Here is a 26,885-nt window from a genome sequence, read left to right on the forward strand (position 1 = left end):
ACGCACCAAGTAAACATTTTACTGTGCGACTGCAAGGGCCGCGACCAACCGAGCCCTGTTACTTACCAGTGACAAAATAATAAAAAGGGATGGCTAATCGACCATCCTTAAAAAAAAAGAGAGGCTGAGAAAATGATTGATCTTGTATGAGGTCAAGACCAGGTGCCGAAGAAACGACTTTCTTGATGACAGACACAGAGGAGTCAGAGAAATGAGGCCAAAGCGAGAGAATGACCTGGTACTAAAGATAAAAGACGCCAGCATCCTTGAGTTCATTTCTTCTGCTTGGTCTAGGGTTCAGACTGTGCCTGTCCCCAAGGACAGGGACCAGAGCAGGACACCTTCCTTCATACCCCTCAAGAAACTTATTTTTCAGGTATTTTGGGTGAAGCATAAGAGAACAAGAACAGGTTAATATTTTTAAATCAACTTCAACATGTTTGGGAATCTAAAAGTAATACATGTAAATTATAGAGAAAATAGAAAAATTTGAAGAACATAAAAATAATCAGTAATCTGCTCACTCACCTGTCACTTAGTTTTTGAGTATGTTTCATTTTAATTTTTTTCTATCTATCTATACCTATGTCTGTTAAAATTTTAGAAACCACCATATTTTTAAAATGAGAATAATAGCATGTTATTTCTTAATTCATTTAACTCTCCCTCTGCTGTTAGACTTTTGAGTTATTTGTTCTTATTATAAATTACCCATGGTAAGTGTTCTTGTATATAAATTTTAGAATTTCTCAGTACTTCCTTGGACTAGGTTCCTAAAAGTGGCATTACTGGGTCAATAGATTAAAACGGTGAAAAGACTCTTGCCAAACTGCTCTGTAGACAAGTTTGCCAATTTACATGTCTACCACTAGGGCAGGAAATCACCAAGTTCCCCACACCCATAAGAACACTGAACCTTTTTTAAGTCTTTGTTACTTTGCTAGATTAAATTACGTCATCGTTTTAATTTGCATTCTCTTGGAAACTAGTGAGGTTGAATATCTGTAATGTTTTTAGACATGCTGAGAATTATCTACTGGGATTTGAGTTTCAAGTATATTCATCTTTATTTTTTAACGGTTTTGTTAGCATTTAACTCTTTATCTAAAATTTATCTTGAAAAATGGTAAGAGGTAAAAATATAATTAAAACATTTTTTTCTCAAATCTTTAAACAATTGTTCCAGTACCATTTGTTCAATGATTTTTATGCTTCCTTTAATATATAACCAAATTATAATTACACTGGGGCTTTTTTTCTGGCCTACCTATTCCAGTTCATTTATCTGTCTGTTACTTTTGGCACCAACACCAAACTAGTTCAAGAATGCTTTATAATTTATGGCATTTTAGTATCTGGTAGGGCAAGACTTAGTTACTTTTCTTTTTCAAAAATGTCATAGCTTTCTACCTCCCTCCTATCGCACTTATTCTTTTATATATGTATTTTAGAATTATTTTGTTAAGAGAAATTTCACTGGGGTATTGATTGAATTGGCATGAAATTTATACATTAACCAACGGATACCTTTGATAAGTAAGGATTCCGTGACAGCAGTCAGGCCTTTGTCCTTGAGCTGTCACTTCGCCAGGGGATCGTGTGAAGTGGGGATTAAGAGTGTGGGCCACGGCCTGGGACTCGCTCTGTGACCTTGGCAAGTCACCTAACCTCTCTGTGCCTCAATCTCCTCATCTATACGATTTGTTCTTATTATCTTCTTAGGCCTAAAATCAACCTGGTGAGAAGAGCAGTCTCTCACAATCAAGCCTCATAACATTTAACTCTTAAATTGTACTCTGTTCACTCAAAAATACCTTTTAAGCCTCCAAAGGAAAGTCTACATGGAAAAAGCAAAGGCAATATAACTGGCAATGGTGAATATCTCCACCTATATCTGAATCTGTAATCGCCAATTGAATATAAGCATCGGAAGGGCGGGGATTTTTTCTGTCACCCCACCTCACACACACACACACGGTGGTATATAATAAGCGCCTAATACAAATTTGTTGATTGAACAAATGAATGAATGATAGTTCTCCAGATCCTAGAATTCAAGGACAGTAAAGCCAACGGCTTTACCCACATTATGTCGAATGGCCAAGGAGAACTGCAGACTCCTTGGGAACGCTCCAGATAAAGCGAGCCTTCTTTAGGCCTTGCCGAGCTTCCCTACACACTGATGGAGGCAGGTGCACTGGGGGAAGAATCTTAGGCTGCTTTACAAAACCAGACAACTAATTAAAGACTCTGGAGTCTAATCTCACTAGCCCCAAGCTTCCTATCTTAACAGCCATTAAATTGTTTTAATCTGTTCCCTTAAAGTGAAAAACAGCCTAATAAGATAATAATGCTGTTTAAGATACTGTACACACATTCACAGCAGCATGATTCACAATAACCAAAAGGTAGAAGCAAAGCAAGTGTCCATCGACAGAAGAACAGAGAGAGTGTGCGATATCCGTACAGTGGAGTGTGTATTCTTCAACCCTAAGAAGTAATGAGGTACCGACACACGCTACAACATGGGTGAACCCTGAAGACATTTGCAGTGAAAAAAGCCAGTCACAAAAGGACAAGTGTACGATTCCACTGATGTGAGGCACACAGAGTAGTCAAATTCATAGTGACAGAAAGTGGAATGGTGGTTGCCAGGGGCCGGGGGTGCGGGGGAACGGGAAGTTAATGTTTCATCGGGACTTGGTTTCAGTTTGGGGAGGCAAGTTCTGGAGATGGACGGTGGTGATGGTTGCACAACAGTGTGAATGTGCTTAACGCCACTGAACTGGGCACTTAAAAATGGCTAAGATGGTAAATTTTCTTATATTTTACCACAATTTTTTAAAAAGTTACTGTTGTTTAAAGATGCTTTCAGAACTAGTTTTACAGAAAGGAAGCAAAAAGCCACTGTGCACAAAGCTGCCTCACTCATTTCATGAACTCATTACAGGTGACCTCAACACCGGGACAGAGAGAAAGGCATTACAGGGGCTAAAATTAAGAAAAGCAGCTTGCCTGACACTGGTCCAGGAATTTTCTGATTCTACCATGACAGGGGCTCATGTCATTCTTTCTCACCGTGGGCCTCAGGCAGTCCCTCTCCAGTCAGTCCATTAGACTTGATCCAATAAACTTGAACTTCTGAAGAAAGAAGTCTGCATTCAGATTCCCTTTCCAGAAAGCTCCTGTTCAAAATTGTAGTTGTAGATAGCTCACGAGCATCTCATTTCATCCATCCACAAATCTAAGATGGCTTTGCCAAGCTAATACATACTCCTTGATAACCTCCTACCAGAAGGTAGGTGGTGACACTTGCCTGACATCCTTACAAGGAAAAGAGGCCCCTTAAAGGTTTCATTCCAGACCATGGACATTTGCTCTAAAGATGACCTGAAAGTTCCCTGTACTACAGACTGAAATCAGCAGTTTTTAAGTGGCAATGCTCTCCCTCCAATACAGAATACATATAATTAACATTATACACACACACATACACACACACAAATGGGAGCCACCTTTATCATCGCCAGCATCACCATGGTCATTATCATTATTATAGGAGAAAGGAGAGATTTGCAAAATCTACAGGAGAGACAACAGGGAAGGAGTTGGCAATAATAACAAGGTCCTGACAAGCGGCCCCTAACACTGAACGGAGGGGCAAGTTGAGCAGGGAGGAGAAACTGGTGGAGATGAAGTAGTAGGTTAGGGGCGGGGCTGGGAGGAAAGGACGGAAGTGGGTAGGGACGAAGGTAGCTTAACAGGGAACCCAAAGCGGAAGGAAAGGGAGCGACAACCGAGGAGCATCAGACTGCTCCACTAACATGGACGCTCCCCTCCGGGCTTTGCAATTTGCCCAAGTTCCATTAAAGACCGCGAGAACGCAAAACCCATGACTAACAACCCCTCCTTCGAGCCGGCTAAAGACCCGCCCTCCGCCCCGCCCCTGAGGCCCGGCCCCGCCCCCCCGCGTCAGTATTCGGCAGTGTCAATAAAGTTTCGGCGGTTTGACGTGCGCGGCGAACAACATGGCGGCCTCCATGCTGGGCTTTCTGCTGCGGACGGTCCGGCAGGTCAGGACTGCGCCTCAATTCCCACCTCTCCTCCTCCCCCCGGATGCCCAGTCCCGCGGGTCACCCACTACTCTGCCACCTGTAGCGCCCGATGCAGACTCGTCCCAGGGGTTCTCCCTCCGCACACTTCTCTCCTCTGGCTTGATTCGTGGGAGGCCTGAGCTGCTGATGGAAATTTGGTATTCGTAAACGTATAACTGACTAGCGTTGAAAGCTGAAAATTGACTCCAATTTGTAAGGAACTGAATGTAGGTGGAGGAGAGAAAGGGTTCGAGGGTTGAAGCCCCAGGGACCCCAACGTTACGAGATGAGAGAGTCGAGCCAAGGAGACTTGAAAGGAGCTCAGCGAGGGAGGAGGAAAGCCAGGAGAGTGTGGTCGCCTGGAAGCGGGCGATGACTCTGCTCAACCCTGACAGGTAGTTAAAAGGATTGAGAACTGGCTATTGAGTTTAGCAGGATCCGGCTGTTTGGACCTTGATTACAGCAGTTTCTGTGGAGTGGTGGGGGCGAGAGCGTTCAAGAGAGAATGGGAGGAAAGAAATTGCAGACCAGGAGTATAGACGAGTCTTCGAAGATATTTCGCTGCAAAGGAGGGGGGCTGGCAGAAACATGGTTCAATAGCTGGAGGGGTGAGGATCTGGAAGCTGCAGTAAAGAGCAAGGAATACAGCCAGCTACTCCACCTCTTCCCCCGGATGTGGGAGGAAAAAAAGAGCTCCAGGGGAAGCTATCAGGAGGGATTCAAGATTCAGCTAGAGCAAAAATCTGAAGGATGTTAACAAATCGAGGATTTAGAAGATTCTGATGGTAGTAGACCATGAGTTAAAGAGGGCCCAGTGGGAGAGTTCTGGAGGTGGAGAGGAGTAAGAGGAGCAGGATGGACGTGTACATAATAGAATAGAGGCAAGCTTACTAGATGAAGCACTGTTATAAGGCGATAAGAAAATACTGATAATAGAAACATGCACGAAGGACATTAAACATTCACATATGAAATATGAGACCAAGTTTAAAAGTGTATTCAGAAAAGAATGAAGTTTTGTTGGTTGGTTGGTGGTTTTTTAATAGAAACATGTTAGGAAATGGTAGAGAGGAAGCTGATTAGGAATAGTTTGGAAAAAGAATTGAAGGAAAAATGTTTAATTTTGTTTTCTAAGTTGTCTTAACTTTTCAATTTCATAGGTAAAAGCAAACTTTGCATTGCCCCTCAACATGAAATTTTTAGCCAGAATGATCTACCCTGGTCTTATGAATATATCTTGTTCATTTCTTTGGTTTGGGCAAACTTCACCTTCTCCCCACTTGCCCATCACCTAACTGTATCAAAATTTGTCAGTTCTTCAAAGCCTTGCTGAAGCCCCCTTTTCCAGTGACACTTATTTCCAGCCATGGTGACCATGGTATTCATTTGACAGTCATTTGTCAAATCAATGTGAAATGCCAGTCATGCTTGTCTTATTTCCAAAAGGTGATTATAGAACTGTTGTATTTCCCCATGAGACTTTAGCACTGAAGGTGCTGGGCATATATTTTGTTATTAAATTGAAAAACTGCTGGCTTTCCAGTATATTATTCTCATTTTGAGACATATTCTATGTAATGCTGTACATATATTCTATAAACAGCTGTTATAGGAAGTCATCATTACTTTCTGTAGCTGCAATTAAATTAACAAGTAGTGTTTGCTCTGGTTTGGGAGATAACTTGAGTTTCTAGTGGCCTACATACTCTCTATGCCTGTACTGTCGGAACTGTAGAGTATCACCGTGTAAACTTGTGACGATAAGGAGCCTACTGTCATTATTGGACAACTCATGCTATGAAATATTAGGTCAATGATAATTTGACCCTGCAATTCTGCTTCCAGAAATTTATTCTGCTGATATATAAGAATACATATGAAATGATTTATATAGGAGGTTATTCACTACAGCATTGTTTGTAATGACGAATAGGGAGGTATGGTTTAGCTGTCCACCAATAGGTTGCAGGTTAAATAAACTATGCATCTATGGGGAGGAAAAAATAATTTCCTTCTACCTTTCTAAGTTCTTAGAAGTGCCCCTGTAACAAAAGACAGATTAGCAGGAGGAAAGTATAACATTTATAAGTTTTACATGACACGGGAGCTGTCATAAGGAAATGAAGACCCAAAGCAGCAGTTAAACCTGAGTGATGAAGAGTGGACAGCCATGAGAGAATGTGATCAGACAAAGGGTATGAGCTAAGTGTAAACTCGGGAGAGACAGCAAGGCCTGTTCCAATTGTTGTCGGTGTCCCTTCTTCTTCAGAGATAAAGATGCTCCTCGCCACCCCCCTCACACAAGGATCTTATGACCTGCTAAGGAAGGTCAGAAGGTCCTTTCTGCACCTGCCATTTTTTCAAATTCTTTTGCTCAAAATAGTCAATATGCCAAGGTGCCATATTTTGAGGTAGTGTGTCTTGAACCCCATCGCATCCATACAGCGGAATATTATGCAACCTAAAGATGAGGATGCTTTTTAACATATGGATATGGAAGGCTCGCCAAGATATATTGTTAAAAGCGAATAAAGGGAGAAAGGATGAAACGTGGGAGAGGGAGCGCATACATAGATTTGTATAGACAAAACCCTCTGGAAGAAACTAGTAACAGTGGACACCTTTGTAGGTGCAGGGAGGTCACTGGGCAAGTGAAAGATGAGGTGGGAGGGAGACGCCATTGCATGTCTTTTTATACTTTTCAAAATTTTGAACCAGGTTAACTGTTAGTCTGAGTAAAGGTCAAACAGAATGATTAAACAGCTCAGAAAATATATCACCTTCCAACACATTATTGGCATTGTGTTAATTACCACCATTTTGGCTTAATGTACAGCCCTAAAAGTTATTTATTCTGAATTAAGAAGTGTATTGTTTAAAATTATTAAAGTGATCCCAAATTATTATTTTTTAATTTGGTCATAAGTAGTGACTAAAAGAAGATCGCACAATGGGGACACTGGCAAAGCCTAGGACTAACTACCCTTCACTTGCTCCTTGTCTCCTTTAGACGGTTCCTTCATCAGCTTCAGGTCAAGTTCGAGGTTACTATGTAGACTGGAAAATGTTGCGTGATGTGAAGAGACGGAAAATGGCCTATGAATATGCAGATGAGAGGCTACGGATCAATTCGCTCAGGAAGAATACCGTTCTGCCAAAAGACCTTCAGGTTAGCTGAGTCCTTATCTACCCAAGATCATTAACTCAGATCAGATCACTTCTAATACTGTTTGTTGTGACTTACTATCAACATAATTTCTAGAGAATATGATCATACTCCCAGTCAACACAAATGAATACCCTTGAAACTGATTTTGGTGAGTTTCAGATTAAAGACAATTATTCATTCCTAACTGGCCTTTTAACCATTTCATCAGGTGCTCCTTAGAAAGTACTGAGTCATGGTAACCACACAGAAATTGGGCAGTCATTCTGACCTCGGATCTCCCCCCGTACTTCCTCCCAGTCTTTCCGTGGCACTGGAAGGCTTTGCTGATGCGTGGGCCATGTGTTCCTCACCCAGGGCCATTCCTGGCCTGTCTGTCTGACTCCTTTGCCCACCCCTGTGTGCCGAGGTGGCCTTCCATTTAGATTTACTTTCTCCTCAACTTGAATAAGGAGAGGTAGGTGTCCATGCACACACACACACACATATTATGTACGTACGTAAATAATCTGCAGCTATTCAAGGTCTGCCTCCATGAAACTTTACTTCATCCTTCCAGCCCTGTCATTCTCCTCTCCAGTTCCTCCTGTCGCACTTACTGTCTACTATTCATCGACTTAATTGGGTTGTTTTCTGTCATTCTCTAAGTATTTCTTAATAGCAACACATGTACAAGCTTTTGGAGATCAACTATTCAATGCTTGTTAATTTAGTGGCTTTCATATGTGTTTTCTCATTTAATTTATGTACTTTTAATGTGTTCAAGTAATTATTTTGCTTCCACCAGTCTAGCACAAGGTCAGTAATACTTTTTAGATTAAAGTGGGGACACACACACACACACACACACACACACACACACACACACACACTCTTAAGCACATACATAACAATAAATCTCAAATGACAAAACCTTGGTGCAAGTAATCTCTATTTTTTTCCCCTGAACCAGCTTTGCCTTCACCAGATTCATTCTCTACATCACAAATGACCTTTTAAATATGTAAATCTCATGTGACCACTCATCTTTGCCTCTCCATCAGTCAGGTCTCTGTGGGATCCTACTCCTCCTCCCTTTCCAGCCTTAACCGCATTTCCTCCTACTTCATCTTCTGCCCAGAAGTTTCAGATTTTCATGATTCAAAAGTCATGTGGGAAATAACCTAACTTTACACAAGTTGTGTTTCTATACTAACAACAAACTACCTGAAAAAGAATCCCATTTAGAATAGTATTAAAACCAATTAAATACCTAGGAATAAATTTAAGAAGGTGAAAGATCTGTACACTGAAAACTATGATATCGATGAAAGAAACTGAAGAAGACATAAATAGAAATCCTGTGTTCACAGGTCAGGAGAATTGTTAAAATGGCAGTTCTACGCAAAGCCATCTATAGATTCTGTGCGATCCCCATCAAAATTCCAATGGCATTTTTCACAGAAATAGAAAAAGTAATCCTCAAATTTATATGGAACTTCCAAAGACCCCAAATAGCCAAATCAATCCTGAGAAAGAACAAAGCTGGAGGCATCACACTTCCTGATTTTAAGCTATTACAAAGCTATGATAAAACAGTGTGGTACTGGCACAGAAACACATAGACTAGTGAAATAATTGAGAGCCCAGAAATAAACTCACACGTATATGGTCAAAAAATATTTGACGGGAACCAAAAATACTCATGGGGAAAGGATAGTTTCTTCAATAAATGGTGTTGAGAAAACTGGATGTTCACAAGCAAAAGAATGAAATTGGACTCATATCTTACACTACTCACAAAAATGAGTTTGTGAGTAGTGTAAGATATGAGTCCAATTTCATTCTTTTGCTTGTGAACATTCAGTTTTCTCAACACCATGGATTAAAAACTTACGTAAAATCAAGACCTGAAAACGTAAAACTCCTAGAAGAAAACATAAGGAAAAAGCTCCTTGACATTGGTCTTGGCAACAATTTTTTAGGTATGACACCAAAAGCGCAAGCAACAAAAGCAAAAACAGACAAGTGGGACTACATCAAACCAAAAGCTCTCCCCCGCAGAAGAAACAGCACGAAAAGGCAACCTGCAGAATGGGAGAAAATATTTGCTGTATATATATATATATAAATGTATGCACCCACACAGTGCAACACCTGCCATAAAAAAGAAGGAAATCTTGTCTTTTGCAATAACATGGATATACCTTGAGGGCATCATGCTGAGTGAAATAAGTCAGAGAAAGGCAAATACTGTGATCTCACTTATATGTGGGGTCTAAATGAGCAGAACTCATAGAAACAGTAGAATGGTGGTTACCAGAGGCTAGGGGTGGGGGTACATGGGATATGTTGATCAAAGGGTACAAATATCCAGTTATAAGATGAGTAAGTTCTGGGGATCTAATGGACAGCACCGTGACTATAATTAATGATATTATGTTATATACTTAAAAGTTGCTACAAGTAAATCTTAAAATGTTAATTATGTGGGGTGACAGGTGTTAACCTTACTATGGTAACTATTTCACAATATATACATGTATCTAGTCATCACTATACCTTAAACTTACACAATGTTCATGTCAATTATCTCAATAAAGCTGGAGGAAAACCATATGGGGAGACAACAGAAATGTATTCACATATTTTCCAAATGACTTCAACAAGAATGTATATAGCAGTCCTATTTATAATAGTTCAAAACTAGAAACACCCAGATGTTCATCAACTGTGGAATGGATAAATTAATTATGGTATATTCACACTATGAAAATTACTGATGAGAATGAACAAATTACAACCCATGGAACAGTATGGATGAATCTCTCAAGCATATTGGTGAATGGAAGCCAAGCAGAAATGAATAAAAAAGAATACATACTCTGCAGTTACATTTATATAAAATTCCAAACAAGGAAAACTCATCTGTGGTGTTAGTAATCAGGCTGGCTGTTAGCCAGGTGAGTGACCGGAAGGAGGCACAAGTAGGGCCTGGGGTGCTGATAATGTTTCTTAATCTAGTTGCTGGTTATACCCATATGTTCTGTTTGTGAAAAATTTCTGAGCTTTACAGTTATGGTTTATGGATTCTCATTTATCTATGCTAGATTTCAATTAAATTTTAAAACATCATATTGAGGGCATGTCGACCATGTCCTTCATCTGGTCTATTTGTTTCTGCCTGGGGGTTAAGGTGCACTGCGGTGTCTAGGTGATTCTGTGGCCCAACTCTGGCTTCACTAATGAAATCTGCCCACTGCTCTCTTCCTCTAAGCACTGATGTTGTGACTTCCCTTAGGAAGTGGCTGACGAAGAAATTGCTGCCCTCCCCCGGGACAGCTGTCCCGTGAGGATCAGAAATCGGTGTGTGATGACGTCCCGTTCACGTGGCGTGAAGCGGCGCTGGAGGCTCAGTCGTATCGTCTTCCGGCACTTGGCCGACCATGGACAGCTGTCTGGGGTCCAGCGAGCAATGTGGTGACCAGCTCCAGAACCTGCTGAGCTTGCGGGGAAACCGGTTCCGACAGAAGAGATTCTTCTAAGAGACCAAAGCCTAGCTTTGACAGGGTTCCAGTATAGGAGTCTAGTCTACTAGATGGCTATAGTTTTGAACTTTTGAACTTTCAATGAAAAAATTTGAATGTTTCATCCTGTCAGTGAATTCTGGCTGTCAGTGAATTCTCTTCTGTTGGACTTGAACATACTGTTCCCGTGCATGGTGCAGAGTAGAGTAATAAAAAATATTTTCTGTGAAAATATGCTCTGTATGCTTGCTTTTTCCTTCAAGTTTAATCTTTTAGCAACATATAAGGGTTCGTTTTTAATGCCATTATTTCATAAAGCAGTACTGTAGTTAATCTGACTCGCTGACACAGAGCTCACCTATGGCAGCATGTGATGCTGGGCCGGCTTCCTGGACCTGCACAATTAACTCTACTTAGTTCATTGTTGGAAAGTAGAGCTGCTGTCTGGATTACCTGATGCTCAACTTCTTCGTGTGATGGCTGAACAAAAGGCAGAACACTAAGTGTTTTGTTCCATCTTCAAGGGCCCTTAGCACAAAGCCCCTGAAAACATCTATCCAAAGAGGAAGTGTTGTTAGAATAGTATTTATTCTCTAGTCATGTTTATTTCACACATAGCAGAAATGAGTAAAGGTACCAAAAAGTGGTCTTGTGCAATAGTGTGATCAGCGCAGTGACAAAAACGGACACAGAGTGATAGGAAAGCACTACTTAACATCAGCTAAGCAGTCTTGGAGCTGACGCTTGCACTTAGGTCAGGAGGCAAGGGATGAGGAGGGTCTCTGCAGAGAAAACAGTGGAAGCAAAGGAGTAAAGGCATCTAACAGTGAAACTTAGTCACTTCAGACAGGAAACGGCGAGACCGAGGGACTGCTCGCATCCAAGGTAAACAGAGGTCTTTGGGCACCTGGTGAGGGTGGTAGATAGATGGTAGAAGGCATTTCCAAGATAGGAAATATGGGGACGGGGAGGACAACAGGTTTAGGGGAAACAAGACATCAAGTTCAAGTTTCAGTCATGCATGCTGGAGATGCCTGTCCCCTCGACAGAGAAGTCTAGTGCACGGCTGGACAGCAGGAACTCCAGTGGAGGGGAAGTCGTTATAGGGAATGATGATGACATACCTCGGATTAGTATTTCCTAAATTTATATTAGTTTACGAACTGGAATGCTCTAGCTAATCCCAACTAGAAACTAGTGTTAAATTATAACTAGAACATCACATTTGCCGATTTCCGCCATGTCACTGAGAGAACACCCCTTGTCCATTTGAAGCAGGGTCCGGGCATGATCAACGTATCGGGTTGCTGTCTCTCACTCCTCTCATGTCATTCATTTGGGGGAGCCAGGTCATTTGTCCTATAGAATGTCCAACGTTGGGCTGTTTGCTTCTTCATGCGTCCTTTAACTTACTCTTCTGTCCCTATAAACGGTATTACATTCCGAGACTTGACCAGACTTAGGTCCAATTTTCTAGGAATGAATTTTCACGAGTGTGCTGTGGACTGTCACACATCAGAAGGCACAGATCTGGTCGTCTGACTTTTAGTGATGATTGATCAGTGGGTTCAGCCTGATCCTGCATTTACTAACCTGTCATTTGTCATTAAGGATTGCAACATGATGTCTAAATGCCATCATTTTTCTGCATTAGCTGGATTTTTTCTGTAAGGAACTTGCCCTTATCAACAATTTCTCTGAAATGTTTCTTACAACAAAGACCAGATAAATGTATGATTTCCTACCAATTTTCAGAGTTGGTGCTCTAGCAACTTCCAAAGGGAACAAATGATTGTTTACTATCAGTATGAACGTGCAGATTTTCTTATGCCACAATCTACTCCAGACATTTTGATGGTCAAACTAATCCTCCCTGCTGGGTCCTTTGTCATGTTGACAGGATAGAGGACATCTGATCTTCCCTCAGTTTCTGCCATAAGATGACCTTAGCTTCTCTTGCATGTTTTCTGCCTCAGACGTTTTTTCAAATCCCTGGTCCTTTAGTAGGAAATGGCGTGGAGAGACCACATCTGAGCACTGAAGGTGCTGCTCATCGCTATGGAAATCTGAATTGTCACTGCTTTTAGCTTTTCGGACCTTTTAGTGGGACTTGCTAGGCTCTATTTTTTCAAGATAAAATATGGTAAGTTTATATTCTTAGCTCTTAATGACATCAACCTAATAATTACCTTTACCGTATAACACATAAAAGTTTCAATACACTGATTTTACCAATGCTAGTGACTGCAGTGTAAAATTTCTATAGTTTTTTTGTCCTTAGACTCATCTCACTACTGATGGACAGTCAAAATACCATCTTCAAAAGTCTCCTGAAAGTAACATGTTTTTAACAACTTGATATGTTAGGTCTGTTTTCACATTTTAGGTTTATCTTTTCTTTTAAATTTTAGATGGTTCTTAAGTAAAAAGTAAAGAAAAAGGTACATTCACAAAACCATTGCTTCCACCCTCCCTCTTTCCTCCCCCATTTGGTAACCATTATTACTTTTGGGTTTACTTTTTCCAGTTTGTTTGAAACAGAAGTAAATACACAAACGTGTGTATCTGCATTTCCACCCAACACTAAGGTCGTCAAAATGCACCATGAACCACATTCTGCACTTTGCTTTTCCACTTACATCTTGGTGGTCTTTCGACACCAGTATACAAAATAACCTTTTCTTTTTGTGACTGTAAATACTTGTACCATAGATTATTCAGCTAGTCTCCTATTAATTGACATTTGGGTGTTTCCAATCTTTTGCATATCATTCCAAATTTTTGCCAGTGTTACATTCAGGGAAAGAGCTTAGAACTGTGAGTCGGAAGATAAATGCACATGTAACTGTGATAGAGATTACCAATTACCTTACAAGTTTTAACTTTCTCAACCTTTTCATTCCATTCCCATATGTTTTTCCCTACACTCTCAACAAACATGTTAAAATTTGGAGTTTTTCCAATAAAAGGTAAAAAAGTGTTTATTTCTCTTCTGAACGAGGTGAACATTTTGTTAAAAGTTCACTTATATTTCTTTTTCTGTGAATTGTTTGTTCATAATTTTGAAATCCTCTCGATGTGTCATGTTTTTGGTTATTTACATAGGGTTTTGCCATGTAAACATTATATAGTTAAGATTACCAATATTTAGCCTTATTATGTGTAGATTTTAAGACATAGTCTAGTTTCCACATACTCTTGGGTTATAATGGAATTCTACCCACGTCTTCCAGTGCTCATGCCCTCATTTTTACATTTAGATCTCTGATCTGTTTGGAATGTACCCAAGTGGTTATTTTCAGTTATCTCAATATATCAATAAAAGCCAATCTCTCCCCCCGCCCTGTTTTGAAATGCTATTGCAGGCATACCTTGGAGATATCGCGGGCTCAGTTCCAGACCACATAATAAAGCGAGTGTCGCAATAAAGCGAGTTGTAATCTTTTTGTTGGTGGAGGGTCTTGCCTTCAGTTTGTAAAAAATACACCTGTGAAGCGCAATAAAGCGAAGCACAATAAAACCGTATGCCTTGGGTCTTCTATTTTGTCCCACTGGCCCGTTTACTCATATGCCAACATCACAGCTTTAATTACAGAGGTTTAATGATGTGTTCAGTATTTAGTTAATAGCTATCCTATACAGGCTGTTTCTTTAGGTTAATTTTAAATGCTACCTACCAAATTTTATTCTACCACTTTAACTAAATTCTCTTATCAATTATAGTAGCTTGGGTTAATCTTCTTGGATTTTTCCTCTATGTGTTTAATTGCTTTCTCTTATCCAAGCTGCACTGGCAAATATCTCTAATACAATGTAGTAACAGTAATGGAGATCATAGGGGAAGTAATTCCCTCTAAAATAAACAATTTGCCCCCTTAAAGCCTGACTTTTCCTGGACAGATAGTAAAGCTATTCTACAGAATAAAAACCTAACTTTATTGAACATAGGAATAGATGGATTTTCACGTTTGTTTTTGGTTTATGGTTATTGCTTTTGTAAGCTATCTGATCTATGACAAAACTTACTAATTAGTACTATACGAAGATGTCTACTCTTGTCAAAATTAGGTTTCGTTTGAGTTTAATCCTAAACAAATATAGTTAAACCTGGAGAAAAACATTTGTGATTAGAGTATTAGGGCAATGTATACGATTTACTTAAGCTGTTAACAGAAAAGAGATCAACCTCTCTACGGCAACCTTGAAGCACAAATACGAATTTGCATTTTATGTAAAAATTCAGGTTTTATTTTTTACTTATTCTTACATTGGTGAGAACTGATGTCAGGAACTTAAAAACACGCAACAATTTTTGTTAACTTTTAGCTGAACAAAAATACACAGTGTGGCATTTTCATTAGGTATGATCTGCTTCTTTACATTTCACAGAGTATGCAATATTATCCCTTCTTGAACAAAATCACCAGGTTACTAAGGAAACCATCTTTGGAGAAAGTGTTTAATAAGCATATTTCATTTAAATAAATCTTCCAGTGGGAAATGGAGAATTCACTGCCTTCACCTAGAAGAAGGTTCTGTAAAGATATCTGTTAAACTTATCTGTGTAGCTCACCAACATGTCCTTACTGGAAACATCAATATTTCCATATCACAGTTCCCAAAAGGACTTTAAAGGCTCAAAATTCTGTGTCTCCTTTGGCTTGCTTCTCTCTCGATTCTACCCAGGCTTTATTGATGGTTCGCTTCATGTCATCATCTCCATCCTCATAAATTTTCTTTAGAACATTCATCAATCCCTCACTAGGATCTGTTTCGGTATCATAGGAAGGCTTTCTATTAAAAAGAAAACACAATAATTGAGAAATATATCTATATAAATGGGGAAATATGTGTATATATAAATGTTCCTATTTACTGACAAATTTTATATGCATGACTACTAAGCACGGAAAAACGCAAATCGGGTTAACGTCAGTGGAAAGTGAAGGAGTGGAGATAAGGGAAAAATACAGAGTATCCAAAGATATTCACATTTAAAATAGCATGCACACATTCATCTTAATGAAAACAACAAACATCCCTACTTAGCACACGAAAGAGTGGTCATCAAAATGGTTAGGGGTTACAGTGGGATTTTAGGTGATTTTTAGCCGAAAAGTACGTAAACATTTACTTTTCTAAACTGTCTTAATTTTTTAAGACGTTTCCCCATATTATTCAAAAAAATACGCTGAAAGAAAAACACTAACATACATTACACATGGACACATCTTAGAGTTCATGCATTTTTTTAATTAGAAAAGCCCTCCTCTTAAGCCTGAGGTATATAGATCTGCGCCTGGTCCTTAATGTAGTCAATACTGCTAGTTCAATCAATGTCCAAACTGGGGCAATTGGCTTTACATTTAATTCTTCACTCACCTCATTTATTAAGTGCCAGGTTATGTACCGGGTACTGGGGATATACAACTAGAGGAAGACAGGGTCCTATACTCAGGTAATTATTCTAGATTTAAAATCTATTCCATAGACAATGCCTAACTCTAGCCAACCATAGCCCAAATGCATACTGACTACAGGACAAGGAGTTAGAGAAAGGCGGGTGGTAACTGACTCAATGTAGCACATTACCGCTGCAGAAAATTTAAAGTAGAGCAACGCGTGACCTAGAATGGAAGTGGTTTTGAATAAAACTTTTTACAGTAGCCCTTATTAAGTGGGATAAAAACATAATATCTTTCCACTTTATAGCAGAGACGATGAAACTCTGAAACGACATTATCAGAAATTTCTATGGAATTCAAAAACCAAATATGGGCCTTTCTGAAACCACTAAAATGGAATCTCTGGGAATGGACGCAGCATCTCCAGGACAGCAGCACTGGCCTAAGGTTAACCAGTATGAAAGAGCCAACCAAAGCTAGTGACCTCCTGAAAAAGCAAGTGGCTGGAAGCAGATGGCAAGATAATCAGGTTAGCAGTGGACATTAAGAGGGAAATGGTCAAATTACAGAGTATATAACTGTTATCCATAAAGAAAAATTACTAAAAATCTATAATCCCAGCAAAGAATACACTAAATTTCTTAAACAAATGAAAGTGAACTCACTCTTTCTCTCTGCATTCTTTTTCAACCTGAGTCAGGTAGTCCCACCGTGTGTTTTCCACTTTCTTTCTACATAAGATAATCACCGAATCTGTCTTGACCTGGAATAAAACAGGAAAACAAGTACAACTTAGAACATGTGGAGATAAGTCTGAATATTTAAAAACAATTATTTACACACTTAACTGAGTTGCTATTATGCGTAGGACCTGTTTTAAGTGCTGATAATAGCTTTATAAATAGGCCACAGTCTGAACGCTCACGGAGGAGAAAAACCACAACAGGTACACTACAGTATCTCCAATAGTAAGTGCTCTCAAGACAAAGTGGATGCTAATGGGGGCTGGAGAAGGAATTCTATTAGGAAGGCCTCTCTGAGGTACACTCTGAGCAGTGGCCCACGATCCAGGAGAAAAGAGCCTTCGAGGTAGTTGGCACAGCAAAGAGAAAGGCTCCAAGATGGAATGACTTTAGTGTGTTTGAAAAAAAGGAAAAATGGCTGGATTTTGGTCAAGGAGAGAGTAATATAGGAAGAGGAGTAAGACAGGCAGAAAATCCAGTCATATAAGGCAGTATCGGTAATGAGCCTGGAAGGTGAGAAAGAAAGAACAAGAATATACAACTCTTTCAACAGGGACCCATGGAACACCTAGGAGTCTTCTGAGTAACCCTTTAATCATGGAATCAGTGGATGAAAAGGGGGCAGTGAGACACAAGCTTATCAGGATATTATATTCTAATACCACCTTTAAGCTTCTACATAATTTTATGTAAACACAGATGGCAGAATGGCATGTCTCTATACCAAATGCATTAGACCTCATTTAAATTAGGAAGAGGGACTATCTAATTAGTGAAAAGTATGAATTATAGTGTTTAAAATAAACTTTTTTTTTATAGTTTCACTAACTCCAACTAGGCTAAGTACTTAAATCCTTTCATGTGTCAAAAACACAGTGTCTAATAGCTACCATTGATTTAAACACTTTGTATATATTTCATTTCAGTATATCATTTCAACTTTGTGAAATAAATTATTATTCCCATTGTACAAACGAGGAAACTGAGACACAGAGTTATTAAGTGAGCTGCTAAAAGGTCACAAGCAGTAAGTGGCAAAACTGGCATTAAAACTCATCTCACTCTTAACCATTTTAAAAGCTTATTCCCCTACTGATTTTAATGCAATATTATTCTAGAGCAGGAGGTGGCAAAATTTTTTCTGTAAAGGGCCAGATAATCAATATTTTAGGCGTTGTGGGCCATATGGTCTGTCGCAGCTACTTAACTCTGCCATTGTAGCACAAAAGCAGCCACAAAGAACACACACATAAATGAGCATGGCTATGTTCAAACAAAACTTTATTTACAAAATAAGCAACTGGCTGTAGATTTGCTAATCCCTGTTATAGAGGATAAATTCTAGTTCATCTCAATTTTAAATTGGCCAGGTTCAATTTAATGAGGTTCCACAATATGACAAAAAAAAAAACTTACTTTTTTTGAACTGCCTTCCACAGAGATGGGTTTCAAGAGATTATTCACAATCATGGAGTAACTCTTCCCATTTAGATTCTTTACCAAAAGATCAAATGACCTACAACACATTAGCAAATATATTAACTTTTCTGCTCTCTAGTTCTTGTGGGAAAAAGCCACCGGTTTTTTTTTAGGATGAGCATTTGGCCATCCCAGATACTAAGACTCACCCCTTCAAAGGGAGAGTAAAGGGTAATTCTAAATTTAAGCAGAATTTTAGAATCTGCGAAGAAAAGAGCCCATAACAAAGCAATCTCTAACTTAATGATCACTGCCTTCCCCATAGTAAGAACTCACCTCTCTGTGAAATGCACCTGCACATTCTCAGTGGGGACCTGATGAACTCCAGTTAAGGTAATATAGATTTTCACGAACTTATCTGATTGGTCCCATCCTAATAACAGAACAAAAAATAGGACATAAGTCTGATACTAACTCTAGAACAGCAAATGCATATGGCTCATGATATGTCGGTAAAATGAAAATCCAGTAATAGAAACATGACAAAAGTTAAAATATAAGAAATTTTTTCTAGATGGAGAAATTGAGCTTCAAAGCAGTTATCTATCCAAAGTTAAGCATCTAGCTAGTGGCAGAACTTGGATTCAAATCCAGGTTTTGTGAACACAAAGCCCATGTTCTTTTTATTCCGTAGAATAAGGAATATGACTGTTAGATACTTCTTCAGTTACACTTCGTTTCCCCTTTTTGTGGAAATAATTTTGTCCTATACCTGAATACTAGTAATCTTCCACTAACCTGGGTTAAATATCGGTATTGTGTAATTCCATAATCATTTCTACTTCTCTAAGTAGTTCAACAAACACAACCAATCCTAGCTTCAATTTGCTTCTCTGGCAAAGTAGAATATAAAAAGTCCAATTCATCCAGATCTGCTAATATGACTAACCTCCCAATATCTACTAAATACCATTTGGTATATATTATCAAACTATTTAGTCTCTAACCTAGATGAATCTTGTCAACACATAAAAAGCACACTGTATAAAAACATATATATTTGTTGTATATATGTATCCCTGACACTTCATTAATCCTATAGAATAAAATGTAGTGTTAATCCAAAAATAGAAGCCTACAGAGTTCTGTAGAACTTTATCTAGTTTCTTCTCATTCATTCAATCCATCCTCCACTTTGCTAAGTTTCTCCCTAAACACAAATCTAGGTTCCCGGTTGATATGCCATAATCCTACCACTTTCAGACCAGTTTCCTGTATCAACCAAGTACACAGCATAACTCCTATAGGATTACAGTATCTCTCTTAAGCACGACACACACATTGCTTTTCAAAATACACACTTTTCACGTCTCTATCCGTGTCCTTTGCTCATGTGATTCCTTCCCTTTTTTCACACCTGGTGAACTCACCCTTCAAACTCAAACTTAAATATCTCTTCTAATTCTCCCTGTTACTCACCTCTAAAATTACTTCATCAGGTATGTTCCCATAATACTTATAAATCTCTATTCAGTTAAGTACCTATTACGTACTAATTATGTGCTAGGTATTGTGAGCAAAATGAAACGTAAGACTGTCCCTACCCTCGTAAGAGCTCATCACTCAGATTGAGTTGCACTACTTCCCAAACCAAAATGTTTACAATCTATTAAGGGAAAATGGTACTGTTAAATTGTTACGGTATTAGTTACATCTGTGCCCCAAACACACCATGAGCAGGGATTGGGTCCTGGTCACTGTTATGCATTCACAAGTCCAAGGGCACAGTGGCACATACTAGGTACACAAACATGTTTCCTGAATTCCTCAGTTAATATCGGTGGTTGTATGGCAAAGTGAAACACAAAACAGGATGAAAAATAAAACAAAAAGCTGACTATTTCAGAATAGGTTCCTTCTTGTTGCTACTCATCACTACACTAAATCATTTTGCTCTCGTTGCTAGTCTCTAGAATGTATCCTTTCCTTTCTCATCTCTTAAAAAGGATCTAATTAAATGAGTGATAGGTCCTCTCTCTCAAACTACTAAAAACACTCAAAACTATTTTTAAGTCTGTTAATTGGTCACTATGAGAAACTGGTTGGTCAGAGGCACAGAGAGAGCTGGATGGAGGGGACGAGTCATACCGTAATTGCTGATTTTCACTGTATATCCTGTTGTAATGGGAGCAACCACAGCAGCTGGCTTTTCATTGTCGAGTTCTGCTTTCTGTGATTTCTGCTGCATCTTGTTCTTGATTTCTGTCTCAATCTTGGATTTTTCACTTGTAAGGGCATCACGTACTCTCTTTCTAGTGGTCTTTTCCAGGAGCACCTTCACCTCTTCTAGATCTTTCTGTAGCTGTGTTAAAAGATAAGTTAGGTATGATAAACAAGATAATAGTTTGATGTTGTGCCTATTGGTCCTTTCAGTTACTGATATAAAAGCTAAGAATTAAGAGGTTTATTTAAATGTTCTAAGGTTAGGCTGCAACCTGGATTCTTTCTTCTACTGAATTGTAAGTAACTCAGGCTTCCTTTTTTTTTTTTAAAGGAAAATTTAACAATCTCAAAGTAATAATAGGTAATCAAGCCTAAATTTTCCAGTTTGGTAGACTGTTATTTGCTTTTGCTGTAGAACATTTTATTTACGAGATGTTTTTGTGATTTATAAACACAGATGAAGAAATTTTTTTTAAAGGAATTTATGAATTTTCTCATAACAGCCAATGCTAGTCATCACACATTAGGAATTTTTAAAATCTTAAAAAATATGAGTGACTACATGATGAGTGTGGTGAAATCCAACAGCAACTTCACTGAGTAATTTACTCTCTGTCAGCGATTATTCCTCACTGATCTTCCTACACCAAATACCCAAAGTTACACATTAAAAAGTTTGAATTTTTAAGACGAAAGATATAAAAAGACATATTTCTGCCTCTAAGAAAAAGTCATGTTCTGAAGCTCGGAGTTTAATCTTACAGTCAAAAGTCTGGGACTTGGTTGCACAGTGGAAAGAAAAATTCTGGGCAGACACCCCAACATACTCTTGGATCACTGAAAAAGCCACCTGTTCTTTCTTCATGCCAGGACTTCTCCTACTGAAGTCCACTTTTACATTCTAGAAGTAGAGCCAACATTTTATGAAGTTCAAGAGGTAAAGACACTGTTAGAAAATTAACGGACTAAAAAATTTTCCCTCAGTTATCCTGACATATTGCAAATGGAAAGGAATTCATTTTTCTTAATTTTACATTCTGTCCTCATTCTAGCAATTTGACAGAAAGATACTTACATTTTAGCCCGAGATCATATAAAAGCAGCAACATAAACATCTTTAAATGCTTGAGTTTGAAAGTCTTTGTTTCTTAAGTCTTATAAAATGCAGTAACAGAAAAAGTAATGTTTTCTTTTACTCAGGTCTTTTGTTATCTCATTCAAATCAGATGCCCTTGCTTCACCATCTGTAACTGATAACATGGTAAAAAAAAGTCCAACTGTGCCCATTCTGCAGTCCATACTCTACACCTGCTCCGAACTCACACTGCTAAGACAGAAAATTGCAAACTCATCTTTGTAGCATAGAACCAAGGTGCTTTTTAGTTCATAGCAATTATTATTATAACGGTTTAAAAATTTAACACTGATTCTAACACCAACATGATAAAAATACTGAAATGTAAAATTACATTTGTTCCTACAGTAAAGATTTAGTTTAAAAGAAAAGTATCAAGTCTAAACAAGAGGTTTTTTACTTCTTGACTAGAATAGGAATCCTTTTTGCTAGACTCAAGAAAGAACTCTGAGAACTAAGGGACGCCCAGGCCCTCTTCACAGCCAGTTTTGGCTCTCAGGTACTACAAGCCTACGGTATCTAAAGTCTGAAGCGACCTAGAGCAGGCCCTGTTTTAGGTATTCCTCAATTCTGTTACCTGCAGACCCGAAACCAGTGAAATTGATCCCTTTAATCCTACAGTCAAAAGATGTCTTAAATACAGCAGTTTTCATCTAATTTATCTTGGCATTGTTTTCCTTATGCAAAATCACATATCCCTTTCATCTCCATCCATAAACATATTCAAGCTTTATTTTCTAATCTAATTTCAAATTCTTCACTAGGAGGCATTAAAATCAAAGTGCCCCAAAATGGGTAAAGGACTTGAACAGACATTTCTCCAAAAATATACAAATGGCCACCAAGCACAAGGGAAGATGCAGCCTCATTAGTCAGTAAGGAAATGCAAATCAGAACCACAATGATACCACTTCACACCCACTAGGAAGGCTCACATCAATAACAAAAAACACCCAGAAAATAAGAGTTGATGAGGATGTACAGAAATCCGAACCTTCAGATCCTGTTTGTGGGAACAAAATGGTGCGGCCACTTTGGAAAGTTTAACAGTTTCTCAGTTACCATATGACCCTGCAATTCCACTCCTAAGTGTATATACTCCAGAGAACTGAAAATATGTGTCCAAATAAAAAGCTGTACACAAGTATTCATAGCAGCAGCATTGTTCATAATGGCCAGAAAGTGTAAATAATCCAAATGCCCACTGATGACTTGATAAAAAAAATGAGGCTTATCTATACAATGGAAAATTATTTGGCCATAAAAATACAAGCTATACCATAGATGAACTTGAAAACATCTGCTAAGTGAAAGAAGCCAAAAAGCAAAGGGCCACATACAGAAAGTAGATTAGTGTTTGCTGGGGGGAGTGGGAATGGGCAGCGAGTGTTCAATGGACACCCAATGGGTGTCCTTTGAGAGTGATGAACATATTCTGGAATTAGTGATAATGGTTGCACAACACTACGAACGTACTAAAATGCACGGAACTGTACACTTGAAAATGGTTAAAAACAATGAATTTTATCTCAAACAAAACAGAAAGAAAAATCCTAAGTTCTTCCAAAATGTTTATTTCCAAGTTCCTCAACTGAGAAACTTGAAGAAGTTTAATACTGAGCTATCCGGATGTTATGACTGTAAGTCGCTTCAGAGATTCTTTCCTCGGGGCACATGGTAGGTACCCCAAGGCCTTTCTTTAACGCATGACACAAACTTGTGGCAAGTTATCCAGAATAATCCTTAAATACATACACATTTTCTTCACTTAAAGCAGATGCTTAGACTTAAAAATAAAGTCAAATGTGAGATTCCCCAGTCTTGCTCATATTGAGAAAAAGATTTCCAGGAAACAAATCTCGGTAATAGGTACCCAATACTTTACTGTGAGTGACAGTATTACGCACAGACATCCTACCCAGGCCAGGAAGAGTAATGCAAGTATTATTATTCCCATTTAGCAACTGCCAGACTAGGTCTCCATGAAAGTTAAGCCGCCCCTGTCCAGAGTTTGCAGAGCTCGAGAGAGAGAAAGGCTGTTTCCCGTTCCCATGGAAGGACCCTCGGTTTTCGCAATCGGCTGGAGTCTAACGAAGGTCCGCGTCCCCGGGTTAACACGACGGGCGCGACGGCGGCCCGAGGCAAGCCTGAAGGCGACCAGCTGGCCCGGGCCACCGACGGCCCCCGCTGCAGCCCAAAATCGCCACCAGCCGCTCGCCCGCACCTCGCCGCGGAGGGACCGCGCGCGGGCCGGGCTCTGGGGCGCCGGCGCCCGCAACTTTCCCGCGGAAGCCGAGGCCCTGAGCCGGCGCGGCGAGCACCAGGGGCCGCCGCAGGTGGGCGGGGCGAAGGCCGGGGATGCGCGGGGACCCGCGGCCGCAGGGCGCTCGGCACGGGAAGCGGGGGGCAGGGGGGCGGGCGACGGGCGGAAAGCTCCCGCGAGGCCGACCGAGGAAGGTGAGGCGGGAGCCCTTACCTCCTCCACCGCTGAAGCCATGGTCGGGCCGGGTCAGGCAAGGCCGGAGCAGCAGCCCCGCAGGAGAAGGGACAGGAAACGCCGCACCGAGCGCAGCGCCCGCAGCCTGTGCGAACACCCGACCTGCGCGCGACCGCGGCCCGCCTACCGCACGCGGCGCCTCTGGAACCTTCGCGAGTTCGGCGCCGCGGCCCCCAAGCCCCGCCCGCCGCGCTCAGCCCCGCCCCGCCGAGCCTGGCCCCGCCCGGCCGGCCGGGCCGCCCAGCCACTCTCAACTCTCGCGAGCGAACCCGCGGTTCGAGAAGAGTAACGCCTCTTCCTCGCCGCCGCGACAGGGGTACGATTGCACTTTGACCTCATTTGTCCCGGCTGCGCAGTCGCAGCTCGGAACCGCTGCCTTCGCGTACTTCACCCCAACCCCGGAAATGACGTTACGATCTTTGGGGGTCCAAATCGGAAGTTAACTAGAGTCGGCTGCTTCCGGCCGCTCTAGGACACTAGGCCAACTAGGCAGCCATCTTGTTTTAAGGCTGTTCTGCGAACCTCCGCGAGAAAAGGACAGAAAAGAGATGAGGCAGCCTATTTATGTTAAAATGGGGAAAAACGAAGACGCCAAGTATGGAGGATCCGAAGGGAACTTTGATTTTCAGTGGGCTTTGGCGGTCTGGAGACGTCACCACCGTTTAGTGTCTGCGACGTGGTGGCGTCATCGTGGACAGCGCTGGGGGGGGTGCGGTTGCGTTGGCCACGTGACGGCACCCAATGGCGCTGCCGCCGTTTAAGGTTGCCAAAACAAGGTGCCACACTGTGACCGCAATTGCGGTCTCCTGTACCTCGTGGTGTGTGAAAGCACTTCCTTCGTGCTTTCGCCCCTTCACCGACATTCTGCGACTCTCCAGTCGCACCCGCGGTTGGATCCAAGTCAGCTTATTGGCCATCAGAAAACGTGGGCTGAGTTTTCCTGGAACTGCGTTGTGCTCTGATGGCTCCAGCAGCACCATTCAGTAAGGCCCTGAGAAACCCAGGCTTCCTGTATTGTAGCCTCCCTCTAACAGCTTCAAAACGTCTGCAAAATAGATGGGAACATAAACAGTAACCCCTGAGAAGTCAAGTAGCCCGCACCCATTCAGTTTTGTGTATCGCTCAAGGTAGCGATTAGAATCAGCAAGTCAGAAGGAAAGGCTCTTAGAAAAATGCAAGTTGGCCCTTACCGTAAGAATCGGAAATACAGTACAAAAACGGACAAATTGCTGCACACGGCATGCATGAATCTCAAAAACATGGCGTTAAGGAAAAGATGCCAGACATAGAAAGGTTCATACCGTTTGGTTCCTCTTAAATGTACTCTAAAAACAACAAAACAAATTAGCCTGTGGTGTTAAAAATGAGGATGGTCTTTCCTTGGGTGGAGAGGACAGTTACAGAAAGGAGCCACGAGGGGGCTTTTGAGGTTCAGATACTGTTCTGTTTCTTGATTTAGATGGTTATAGGTGTGTTCACTTTGTAGAGATATCACTGAGCTGTAAACTTATATTTGTAGTTTCTTTTGCATATTATACATAACTGAAAGTTATATTTAAGTAGGCCCAGGAAGGAATTTTCCGAAGATAGAAATGTTACTGATACATACAGTTGTCAAAATTCATAGAACTGAACTCCTAAGATCTGTGCATTTTATTGTATGTTAATTATAACTTAGTTTTTATAAAAAGTGTTCAACTGAAAGTCTTTACGTACTTAAATAGGAACAAATGTCCCATTTCACCACCTAAAAGCTTGACCTAATGCAATGATTTTCAAATTTGCTTGGTTATGCAGCTGGGGCAACTCCTCCCCCCAGATATCCTAAAGTCACAAGATTTCCAAATACCTTCTATTACCCAGTGACTTTCAAATCTCCGTCTTCAGTTCCCTCACTCCTCTGAGCTCCAGACTCTGCCTCTGCTTGTGTCTAATAAGCACATCAAATTCAGCTCGTCTTCAATTTCAGGTTCTACAGCCTGTCCTATAATAAATCTTGATGGCTTTATATTCTAAATATGTTGAGAATCAAACCACTCTCCCAGCCTCCACTGCTACCACCCACAATCAAGACATCATTACTTTGTCTGGATTTTTAGCCTTTTAACTTGTTTCTCTGCTTCCCCACTATGTCTTTACAATTAGTTTCCCACACCGCAGCCAGAGTAATCTTTTCAAATCATCATATCCCTTGCTTAGAAGCCTCCAATAGCTTCCTACTAGACTTAGAATAAAGTTCAAACTTCCATCCATGACCTAGTGTGCTCTACATGATCTTATCTGACATTTCTGAGTCTCCTGTCATCTCACGGAACTCGTCTCTCACTTCTCTCCCCTCCACCTGGCGTTTTGGTCATTCCTTGACTCTGCTGAGCTTGCTCTCACCTCCAAGTCTGTATTCTGTGCTTTCTCTCCGTCTGGAATGCTTTTCCTCCAGAGCATCACTTAGATCATTCCTTCACTTTATTCAATTCTCTCAAAAGTGACCTTAAGGAGGTTCTACCTGACTATTTTAGTGTTCAATCAGAGAACCAGAATCAGTAGATAGATAGATGAAAGATAGGTGATAGGTGATAGACACAGACACATTATAATAAAGAATAAACTTATACAATTATGGGAACTGGCTAATAAGCAAGTCCAAAATTTCTAGGTCAGGCAGGCAGGAATGGAAAATCACAGGCAGGCTGGGCCCTA

At 40.4% G+C, this 26,885-nt stretch overlaps 3 protein-coding genes across 4 annotated transcripts in view; 1 reads left to right on the top strand and 2 right to left on the bottom strand.

Moving 5' to 3' along the window:
• TNN (tenascin N) overlaps window positions 1-14,879 on the bottom strand; it is an 80,723-nt gene extending 65,844 nt beyond the window's left edge. The window contains exon 1 of the mRNA XM_039881112.1: window positions 14,138-14,879. The gene's annotated coding sequence lies outside the window, so the exon portion shown is untranslated. The remainder of the gene's footprint in view (window positions 1-14,137) is intronic.
• On the top strand, window positions 3,934-11,000 carry MRPS14 (mitochondrial ribosomal protein S14). Its single transcript, XM_039881437.1, has 3 exons — window positions 3,934-4,073; window positions 7,105-7,263; window positions 10,541-11,000. Exons 1-3 carry the CDS (start codon window positions 4,029-4,031, stop codon window positions 10,721-10,723), a joined length of 387 nt encoding a protein of 128 aa, XP_039737371.1. The 5' UTR covers window positions 3,934-4,028; the 3' UTR covers window positions 10,724-11,000.
• A 112-nt stretch (window positions 14,880-14,991) lies between the features above and the next one.
• Window positions 14,992-24,308, bottom strand: CACYBP (calcyclin binding protein). Of its 2 annotated transcripts, none has more exons than XM_039881435.1 (6): window positions 24,168-24,308; window positions 20,482-20,695; window positions 18,670-18,766; window positions 18,331-18,430; window positions 16,837-16,934; window positions 14,992-15,560 (listed from the first exon to the last, which is right to left on the bottom strand). In XM_039881435.1, the coding sequence occupies exons 1-6, from the start codon at window positions 24,186-24,188 to the stop codon at window positions 15,404-15,406; spliced, it is 687 nt and encodes a 228-aa protein (XP_039737369.1). In that variant the 5' UTR covers window positions 24,189-24,308; the 3' UTR covers window positions 14,992-15,403. The 2 variants fall into 2 exon arrangements, with proteins under 2 accessions (XP_039737369.1, XP_039737370.1); XM_039881436.1 differs by lacking the exon at window positions 24,168-24,308 and adding an exon at window positions 21,632-21,774.
• Between the last annotated feature and the right edge of the window lie 2,577 nt (window positions 24,309-26,885).

Source organism: Pteropus medius, unplaced genomic scaffold, assembly GCF_902729225.1.
Source record: "Pteropus medius unplaced genomic scaffold, Ma_sr-lr_union100, whole genome shotgun sequence".
In the NCBI taxonomy this organism is placed as follows: domain Eukaryota; kingdom Metazoa; phylum Chordata; class Mammalia; order Chiroptera; family Pteropodidae; genus Pteropus; species Pteropus medius.

Bases quoted from the DNA above. Each gene is read 5' to 3' on its own strand.
- MRPS14 (XM_039881437.1), top strand. From the start codon at position 4,029: ATGGCGGCCTCCATGCTGGGCTTTCTGCTGCGGACGGTCCGGCAG. The intron at 4,074-7,104 runs GTCAGGACTGCG...TGTCTCCTTTAG, and splicing joins TGCTGCGGACGGTCCGGCAG to ACGGTTCCTTCATCAGCTTC. The intron at 7,264-10,540 runs GTTAGCTGAGTC...GACTTCCCTTAG, and splicing joins TTCTGCCAAAAGACCTTCAG to GAAGTGGCTGACGAAGAAAT.
- CACYBP (XM_039881435.1), bottom strand. From the start codon at position 24,188: ATGGCTTCAGCGGTGGAGGAG. The intron at 20,696-24,167 runs GTAAGGGCTCCC...CTTTTAACACAG, and splicing joins TGGCTTCAGCGGTGGAGGAG to CTACAGAAAGATCTAGAAGA. The intron at 18,431-18,669 runs GTGAGTTCTTAC...AATGTGTTGTAG, and splicing joins CAGGTGCATTTCACAGAGAG to GTCATTTGATCTTTTGGTAA.